This window comes from Bos indicus x Bos taurus, chromosome 11, assembly GCF_003369695.1.
Source record: "Bos indicus x Bos taurus breed Angus x Brahman F1 hybrid chromosome 11, Bos_hybrid_MaternalHap_v2.0, whole genome shotgun sequence".
In the NCBI taxonomy this organism is placed as follows: Eukaryota; Metazoa; Chordata; class Mammalia; order Artiodactyla; family Bovidae; genus Bos; species Bos indicus x Bos taurus.
Genome location: NC_040086.1, coordinates 21,223,716 through 21,234,267, shown reverse-complemented (window position 1 = coordinate 21,234,267; position 10,552 = coordinate 21,223,716). Strand labels below are relative to the sequence as shown.

Here is a 10,552-nt window from a genome sequence, read left to right as displayed (position 1 = left end):
GTAAATTCTTTCCTTAACTAAAACCCACTACACCCTCACCCTATAGGAATGTAACTTTATTTGGGTGGCATCTGTTTTAAGAATAATCACCCCTGGAGAAATAAGTGTCCTGATTGACTGACCGCTGTCACAAGGAGAGGGTCGTAAATTGTCAGCAGGCCCCCCTGGCCAGAAGATGATGTAACACCCCTAAGACCTCTGTATACATTTGTATGAAGCACCTGACTTTGATAAAAGTCAGGACTGCTGACCCCATGTGACTTTTGCATAACATCTCAGTGTATAAAAGTAGACCATGGAAAATAAAGAATTGGGATCAGTTCCTCGAAAGACTGGTCTCCCTATGTCTCTCTCTCTCTCAAACTCTGGCTGAGTCTCCATCTGGAGCGCGGAGCCCGCCATGCTTGCTAATTATGCCTGGGCTTCTAAGATCCAACCCGGGAGGCCTCAGTGTCTCCTCTCCTTCAGGAGAACGGAAGGACACCTGTGGCCTACGTAAGTGGTGCAAACTTCTTGTCTTGAAGTTTTATTGGTCTCCCATGTAAACCAAGCTACTCAGCCTCTTTTCTCCACTGAATTTTCCTGCTGAGCTATCCTTATTCTATTACTCTTTACATCTCTAATTAATATCTAATTGAAGCTATTGTATCCTGATCCTCGCCGACGCCGTCCCCGCTTCGAACTCCCTGGATCAGCCGGGGCTGGACCCCGGCAGTGTGATATTTCTGAAACCTTCCCAGTAATTGATCATTTCTATAATAATATGAAGGGGGAAGAAATTTTGTTTTTAATATTTTATTTACGAGTTTATGTCTCCTGTTTCACTTTTCGTGTCCAGTCGATTTCACACTTTGCTTTTAAGCACTGACCGCCAAACATCTGCGGCCTGATAATAGAAATCTAATTTCAAAGGAGTTCATTAATTTCAGAAAAATGAAAAGCTTGGCTTCAAATTAAATATCAGAAATTCCAAAAAGCTGGCAGTTATCCTGTGACTGTTCCAGACTCCTTTTGTTCAAGATGCTAATAGATGGGTTCCTGATTAGTCATCAGACAAGGAGAAGAAAACCTGTAAGACTTACAAGTGAAACTTCCCCTATTTTATCAAACAGTACATCGCTACAGGAACAGCCCTCTGGAGAAGTCAGCTGCAGTACCAAGATTCTCAATGAACAGTAGTAACCTATGCCCCAAATTACAGAGAACTGCCTAGAAATAGAGACGGATTGTTTAAACCTAATTGTTTTCTATTATGATTCTGAACTCTAGGCATGTCAAGGACGTGGACCATCTGGGCCATATCTGTGTGGAAACAGAGCACATTTTATTTCCCCGTAGCCAGGCAAGCCTCATTGCAATAACTCTTCTGCCTGTACTGTAAGAACTTTCTTTTCAACTTACTTCTGGAAAACAGAATAAGGTAATGCTAGCCCTAAGCTTTCATTCTGACTTGGTGTTTGTAGCAACCACTGTGTGTGAGCCAGTAAAGTATAGACGTTGTTGCTACCTTCTTTACAGACGGAAGAACGTCTTTTAAGGCAATGTGGCTAAATCAATGCTTTCTTCTCAGTCCACGTGGTCGTGAGTGTGAGTGACACTCAGGATCACTGGTGGACCTTTGAATCCTGAGTATTTAATAAAACACAGACTCTGGACTTTTTCCTGTCCGCAGCACAACCCACAACCCACATGAGGGAAAATGTTTCTTTGACCTCCCAGTTCTAGAGGAATTACTGTTCCCTGCGCTGGTTTTCATAACCATAGAACAAGAGGAATACTACTCTTAAGGTTCTTTTCCTATTTGCATATCAACATGTCTTTAAGCTTTGAACCTTCTTTGTCATGGTTTAAGCACAAATTTTTCCACAACTCGTATTTGCAACATGTAATACAATTGGGTTAACTGATGCTTTGCCTTAAGGGATGTTAGGTGTTGCCTTGGGGTTTTTGGAAGACATATGGCATGACAGAACTGCCCCCTAGCATGGTGTATACTAGTCTAAGATGAAATGAATAAGCTAAAGACCTCAGAAGCATAAATTTCACATCCATGTTAAATATGAACATGCTCAATATTATACTGGGGGAATGACTTCAAGGTGGAAGTTTTCTTACAAGCATTTATTTTCCTCCAAATTTATTGTGTTTTTGTAATGCTGTGAAAAGTCTTCATTTCCCTTGTCCCAAGTGTTGTTCAAAGAGCCAGCTCTCAACCAGAGACTAATCTTCATCTCTTCAATGTCTCGTATGTTGATTTAGTTTCATATGTAGGTATTTATATTAGTTTTCCTCAGGGATTTATACATCAATATATATATATATATATTCCTACACAGATATATACAAGCTTTTTATCCTCATCTTACCACTTGACAATACAACTTTAAGTATGTTTTACACAGCTGTTCCTTGGTCAAGCTCATTTGCAAGAGCAAGTCGGTTTCTGAAGAAATCTTGTTTGGTGGGTGAAGGATCCATTGAGGGATTCTCATTAGTTTTTTCCCTGTATTCTGATCCACTGGACCTAAAATCTCAGCACACAGATAAAGTACAGGTTGATTTGGTTTTAATTGTTTTCAAATATTTTATCTAACCAAATTGTTTTGCATTTGTAAAACAGTTGCCTCCTAGATCTGGAATAATGTTTACTTCCCTTGAATTTCATGACTCAGGACATGTGTAACTAAGAGTTGCAGTGCACATAAAGAGTTGACCTTTCTAGTGCTTAATGGGGACACTTGTGACAATTGTGTATGACAGTGTAAGAAATCATGTAATAGCATTGTCAACGGGGGAGAAAGGATTAGAAAATTCAATAAATCCTATTTTCAATTCAATCAAGGAACTACTACACAAATTAAGAAGGCCCTTAGATTTTAAAGGATAGAATTCATTGCTCTCAACCAAGGTTATCAAGGGCCTTTACTTAATCTGGGCATTACATTACAAACTCTTGCTTTTGCTTGTTTTCATTTTTAAATGAAAAATTTATTGAAGCCAACCACACACATATGCTACATTTGGCAGAATGCAGAAATCAGTACAGTAATCAGATTAAGGAGATTCTATTATCTCAACCACCACATAGGAGACCAAGCCCAATTAAGAGGCAACAACTCAAAACAGTCCAATTGAGTCCCCAGTCGAGGGTGTATTCTTCCTTTCTCTTGGTTAAGCCAGTTGGGTAATCCATTCCAGCTCTGCACCTTCTCCAGTTTGTTCATGTCAGAAGTCCCTAGAGGGAGGAGGCTTTCTGGAAATAACCTCTGATAAGCTAGGCTGGGGCCCTTTGGCTAGCTTCAGCTCTGAGCTAGAATGGGTAAAAACTAGCCCAGTGACTAAGAAGCAATATCAAAAGACCTCATGCAAGGTGTATGACAGTGACGTTAGACATGAAGTTCTTTGTCCAAAGCTCCTACACAACTGAGCAAGTTCTCCAAATGCTGAGGCAGAGTCAGGCATGCTTCCACTATCCACAAAAGAAGGATACATTCTTTCACTATCGTAGATACACTAGGAACGTCCTCACTGTTGCTATTAGATACGTTAATTATGACTCTATCATTTACTGAAATCATTGGGCAGAATGCAAACGTTCCTTTACCTTATTTAAGGAAAGAATCTAGATCCACACAAAGACTAAAATTCTGATGTCTAGAAACATAATGATTGATTGGATTTTTATTTTTAACTCTGACCCTGTTATTTGGTTTCACAGATGAAGGCCTTAGCTGTCTACCACACTTCCTCCATCTGGTCAGTAAGGAGCCCTTTTCCACTATATCCCAGTACATAGAGGAAGAACTTTCTCTCCTCAACCCCAGTAGATCTGGGTGTTCATTAAGTAAGATGATGGCTGGCTGGGCTGAAAGTCTCTTTCCTTTTCAGAAGCCGCCTGCAATTCTCCCCTGAAACCACCTCCTCAGACCCCACCCTAAAGCTCCAGGCTTTCTCTCAGAACTCCCCGCTACCTCCAGTTCAAATCATCCCTGGTTGGTGCACTTGTGCCCCAACTGTTAGGAAGATAGATTTTTGACCATGTCATTCTTTCCCCGTATCTTCTGTTATCCAGAAGACTAAGAATACCTAAAGCATTGCAGGGCGAGGGGGCAGGAAGTAGGAAGCAAGATTTGAATCTGGCTGCTGTTTCTTCCAAATTGTTTCCCCACATGATAAGTTTCTCATCAGAAAACATTCATCAAAACTTAAAATCTTTGCCTTCCATTTCCCCTCTTAGCTACATCTGATCTCTCCAAAGCCCACCATGTCATACTTTGATGGTTCCAACATGCAACTGTTTCATGTTTACCTGGAAATGGGAAAGCTCTGATGTCACCACCAGCCCCAAGGACCACAGAAATCTTCACCAGTTGAGTTCCCATTTCTGAAACAAATGCCAAAATCGCCCTGTCTAGTTTCCAAAGTCCACAAACTCAGCTTAGTATTTTTCTTTTTTAACTGCTCTTCTCACAAACCACCTTTGTGTCTGCAAGGTGTGTGAATGGCTCCTCATTTCTTGATATTAACTAACAATTAACTAAATGGTAACTTGCTAATCATTTTCAAGATCTAGTATTCCATGGTAGCCATGACTAGAAGCTAATTTTCACCCTTTTAAAGATATTTTTAGCTGATTTCTTTCTAATGCTTACATGGTATATGAACACCTCAACTTTAGGAACCTTGTGAATGTGTGGTTGTCAGGTTCTAGAGTAATGCATACCTAAATCACTGAAAAATAACCTGTGGAATCTAGGTGGAAAGCTAGTGGATTTGCTTTTTATCCCCTTTCTTTATAAAACAGAAATGGCTTTTGAGTTGCTAGGGCCATTCTGGCTGACTGCAAAGGAACACACATAAGGGCCAGGCAGGCAAACACTTGCTGGGCAAGATTAGGATGGCTGCCAGCACCTTCTGACACAGCCATCCAAATGTTTGATGGGAGGGGAACACACCTGTCCCTAACTTTCCTTCCCCTCAACTGACAGAGACAAAAAAATCACAAGTTGGGTAGGTCACGCAAGTACCAATTTACTACAGTAAGCCGTAAAGTTTATTTGGAGCTGGGGAAAACAGGAGGGCTGGAATCAGTGGTGCAGGAGCCTCTGACCTAAAAAGGGTTGCTTTGCTGACTGGAAAGACTGTCTGCCTTGAAAGCTTCAGGAACATGCAGATGGAGAAGAAAGGGAGCAGCAGAGCACCCACCCTGTCGGCCACGTAAGCTGGTCCTGACAATCAACAGGGCGACAAACGCACACTCGTTTGATGTGGATTTGTAAAGGGGTTACTATGTCCTAGGCACTAAACCTGGTAGCTGGGTCACTCTTACATTTGGATCTTAAGCTTCTGCTGACAGAACCTAGAACACTGAAGACCCTTAACTTAGTGACTGATCTCAAATGACCTACTGAGTAACATCTATAATCAGGTTTAAGTACATGTTTTCTCTTCAGCCATCTCCTTCCGTTTTCCATTTATATGGGGAATTAAAATGGGAAATGAGAGACAATCCCAAAGTGGGTAAGAATGGAGGAAGAACTTCAGACAGGCTCTAAGGAGGCAGAGAAGAACATGAGGTGCAGTTATCAATGGATTCTTGAGTAGTTGTGCTTTCTATGACATGGTCTGCTCCACAGTCCAAGCTGGGCAGACGGCAAAGCGGACTCACTGACAGTCATATGGGACTCTGTGGAAGTGCTCTCTCCGCAGTGTGTGATTAAAGAAAGAAGAGATTTCCATGGGACTGGTAAAGGGAGGGTGCTGACTGGGAAAGAGACCCTCTGAGGCATGTAAATTACAAAGTGCTAAAGAGGAAGAAACGGGTGACGAAGTAGAATTAATCATTTGGACGCCATATGCTTTGTCTTCCACTCCCATGAGAGTTGAGGATAAAAAGAGCACGTATATCCCTGCCCCTAAGCTGTCTTACAGAACCCTCTTCCCCTATGCACACCCCCAACCAAGGTATTGGCCTAAGTCTAAGATTCACACATAGGGATGAAGTAGCATTGGTCTCGGACTTCAGGACAGTCTAGATTCAAGTTTTTGAAAGCTTCCAGGTCAATGCTCGTACAATGGAATGGTCTACCTTCCATCCTGCTCAAAGGCAGGGGGACAAGGATTCAGTCCAGCATCAACCTATCACATGAGGTCTGTTCTGTTCCTGGCTTCTAAGAATCCTCATTAAAAAATTTTTAAAATCACTTAACGTTTTCCAACTTTAAGATATGTCATCTTTATTTTGACCAATTCTGGGCAGCTCTCAAGGACATGTGACCTGGTATCTACCCAGGATGAATGTGCCTGAGATAGAAACGGTCAGAGCATCATCCTCTCCCCCAGATATCTTGGGCATTTTTCATGACTTTTTTTTTATGATGTCAACTTGACTCTCCCTTTTCAATCCTTGTGAGTATGAGCATTCGGCCCTCCCAGCCTCAGAGGGAAGAGAACCCTTTCTCAGGTTTTCTGTTGCATCTGGCTCCATGCCTAGCTTCATCCCGAAGCAGCATTCTGGGTGTGTGGGGCCACCAGCCAAACAAGCCCCTATGGATACAAAAAGTGTGTCAGTGTAGACAGGAACAAGCCTCCAGAGGGCTGTGGGGAGGCAGGCAGTGAGCCCCGGGTGTGACAGAGGCAGCTGTTCTGGCCCTGATCCATTTTGGACCTCTGAGGCCAGCCTCTAGCCTGACTTCAGTACCCAGGATGAACCATGTCTTGAAGTCACAGGGCTTGCTGCCAGCCTGACCTCCCAACACATGGGAGGAGGATGGGCAGAGTGTCTCTTTCTGGTTCCTCCCTGTACCTGTCTATATGCCTGGCTTCAGTCTGAGAAGTTCCTACATAACAGCTAGGACCAACCAAGTCACTCACGATTCCTAGACAAGCATCTCACACAGTACACGTGTATGACAAAGGATGCTTCATTCATGAGAAGAGTCAAGTGTTCTCATCCGAGTTGAGAGCTGCTGACCTTTCTGTGCTATGCTGGGGCCTTCTTGCCCTTTGTCTCTACTTTAGCAAAATGGAACAAACTTTCCAAGGTTCTAGGATGAAAATACTCAGGAGAAGCTACTCAAGCTGCTTTTTGACCTTGAGCCAAGTCTCCAGAGGGCCTACCAAAGCACCCCGGATACAAGGCGACAAGAAAGTATTACACAGCAGCGCTCACAGTCCTACACAAGATGTAAAAAGCCAGGAAAGCCAACCAGAGGGAGCAACAACTGTATGGCACCAACTTTACTTCCATCCGTATAACATTTCAGATTTTAAATACAAAGGCAGTGCCAGAAGTGGTGGCAGCAATTGGGTTGAGGCAAGAGGGACTTGTCTATGATAAAAGTAGGAGAGAACTAAGGGGATCCATTTGACCCTCCAGAAAGGATCCCCAAAATCTGCCAGAGGGCTGAAAGTAATTATCTAACATGAAAATTTAGAGAGTCCACAGCAAATCCTTGGCAATGAACCAGTGGCTATGGGAGGTTATAGAAAGATAAAATCTGGCCTTCTACGTGGTCATTAAAATGACAGGTCCCAGGCCACACTGATTTCTTATTTCAAGCATTAAAAAGATGTGATCTCCCAGACTGATCTACAACAAAGTCAAAATACAGATAAAGCAAATTTCAAGCTAGAAAGCACTCGGGTGGCAGTGATCTCCCACCCGCTGTGGGTGTCCCTTTCACAGCCTCCCTAACCAGGGTCATCCAAATCCTCCTTAGGAGAATCCACTGCCTCCTGGGGCAGCCAGCCCCAGTTCCAGGCAGCTGCGTTTTTAAGAAAGTTCCTCTCTTATCCACTGTTCCCGGTCCTGGAACGGGAATGTGCAAAGGAACCAGCAACAGATCCATGACTGGGTGCTTTCCAACAGGCAGCACACAGTCATTATAAATGGCAAAAAGTGGTTGTTCTCTTGGGAAACACTGTGGTTTAAAAATAAGTAAAAATAAAAGGCTCAAGCAGTGGTCTTAGGAGTCTGGAGTTCTTAGCAGGATTCAGAAGCCTGCATACCAAAGTCAGGCTGGAGAACTGTCTCCAGGTCTCTCCACTGTCACACTTGACAGGAGGTGCTGGGTCAGGAAAGATCTAAATCTATGGTCCTAGAAAGGGATTCAATTCTCAGCTCATTGCCCCCAAATCAAGGGGCTCCAGCAGTCATGCACGCCCGGGCTACTCTAGCAAAACCGAACGGGCTAGAATAGGAACAGGGCTGTCTCTGCAGGACTGCTGCTCCCCCTTGCCTCTTCTTCCAGTAACAATGGGTGGGACCAACGATCAGAGAGACCTACTACTCTCAGTACTACCCTCCCTCTAGGAGAGGAATTAGACAAACCGACCGCAAAAATCCTCAGTCCAGGCCTGCCCCAGTTCTTCCATCAAGACCAGTATCTAAATTGGGAGAAAGTGATTTCCTGTGTTTCCTCACACGGGAGCTCCAAACTATGAAGTCAGCAACAGTGCCTTTAACTTTTCCATCCACTAAAATTTTAGGGACACTTGCTGTTTAAGGCTCACTGTGAGAAGCTCCTCTAAGAAGGGAAACGAAGCACCAGGCAACAACTCTAAGGGGGAGACAACAGGCCTGAGGACGGGTGGAGAAAGGGACAGCAGTCTCCCCGGCGGGTGATGGCTGGACTGGAGATCCCCCCACTGCCAAACGCTAACACTCAGTGCTTTTGTCTTACGTTTCATGCTGGCATTTGGCCAATGCCTCCCAGTCTGTGAAACAGTGCTTGTAAGTGCTGACCAAAATGACAGGTGGGAGATACCACACAGCAAGGGCTGAGAATCTTAGGGCCACAGGAAAGAAGTGCCTTGCTTTTGCCTCCTATGGAGTACGGAGACTCCATTAAAGTGATGTTTTAAGTAGGACCCAAGCCGAATCCATCCAATCGTTTCTGCTAGGGAAAACATAGGCAGATATCCCCCAAATGTGCACTAGTAACCAGGATAACTACAGGTCCCTACAGGCGGAAGAGCTGCGATGCCTGAGAAAACCTTCCACAGGCGGGGAGGTTCTGATGGTGCACCCATTACACCCAACCCCACTCCTCGCGCCCATGGGGATTTCCCAGGAGACCTCCTCTGCCCACTCCTCCCAGGACACAGGACTTTGGGAACAAGGAGGCAGGGCTAAATGACAGAGGCGGCAGAGGACAGAGCCGAGTGTGCTTTTACTCTAGGAGATCACAATAAGAAACATCTTCACCTGGCAGGAATTGTGGCTACCGGGTACAGGCACTGAGCTTGAAGCAGTTGTGTAAAACCAGGCTACTTGTTACTGTTAAAACCTCAAGACTTAGCCCACAGGGAAATGAGTTACAATGCTGTCTTGTCTAAGGGCTACTCACTTCTTTTTAAAGAGCTTGCGGAAGGAGCTGCGAAAGCCCCCTTTCTGGTCTTGCCTGGGGTTTTGATCGCTGAAAGATGTTTGTTCGCTTTCTCTTTCTTCCTTTGGACAGAATCTGGTGGCATCTTCTAAATGCATCTCCTGAAAACACAAAAGAGGGGTGTATTTTTACTCTTTTCCAAAGTTAACATTGATCCTGACTATGGGACAATTTTCTTTAACCTCTCACTTTCCTCTCCCACCCCAAAAGACTAATGACAGGCACCTATTCCAACTAAAGTAAACCTGGGCTAATTAAGAAACTAGATCTAGGGATTATTTGGGATTCTACTAAGATTCATAACTAAATAATGGAGATCAACATTTTGATGGCTGAGTGTAGCATTTTTGAAAGTGTGGTCCTAGGGCTACAGGATCAACTGGGGCTTTCATTTAAATGTAGGCTCCTGAGCCCAAAAACCAAACTATCTGAATCAGAATCTCTGAAATTAGGCCTAGCTAATCTTTTTGCACACAGATTAGGAAAACAGCAGTTTAAGGTATGTTCTTGCCTACCTGCACTTAATGTTTATATGAATCACCTTGGAATCTTGCTAAAATGCAGATTTTGATTCAGTTGGTCACAGGTGGAGCCCAAATTCTGCATCTATAACAAGCTCCCAAGTAAAGCATTTACTACTCGTGCAAGGACCAAATCTTGAGAAGTGGGCTTTTTAGGGACTTTTTAGGAAATAAATCTAATAGTTGAAGGAAAATCTTTCTGTGGAATCATGATCTTGATGAGATCTTGCCTTTGTGCAGCATTTCACACTTTACAAAGCGTATTCACAAATTTTATCTTATTTGGCCTTATCCTCACAACAACCCTGTGAGGTAGGTAAAGTATGGATTGTCTTATTTCATAGATGAGAAAACTGGAGGCAGAGAAGCCAACTGAATTGTCCAGAAGCACACAGCTATTTGGCAGCAGAGTCAGGATTAGAACACGGATCTCCTGACTCCCAGTCAGGTGCTCTTGCCACTAAAGCATATCGTCTTCTTTTTTGACTCTTAGCGACAGAACACTAAAGACTAGGGTTTGGCTGGCTCTGAGGGCAAGGATGGCAGATACACAGTACATCTGAGGAGATGGAACCCTAGGAGTTTTGCACACCTCATCAGGAAAGAGCCGATAGCTTTACAGATGGGGCTTTTGAAGGGCTC

The 10,552-nt window shown here is 43.7% G+C and overlaps 1 protein-coding gene across 1 annotated transcript in view; it reads right to left on the bottom strand.

Moving 5' to 3' along the window:
- Nucleotides 1–779: 779 nt before the first annotated feature.
- Nucleotides 780–10,552, bottom strand: part of ARHGEF33 (Rho guanine nucleotide exchange factor 33) — a 79,409-nt gene continuing 69,636 nt past the window's right edge. The window contains 2 exon segments of the mRNA XM_027555068.1: nt 780–2,524; nt 9,351–9,490. Of these exon segments, the coding sequence (XP_027410869.1) occupies nt 2,395–2,524; nt 9,351–9,490 (270 nt within the window). The 3' untranslated portion in view covers nt 780–2,394.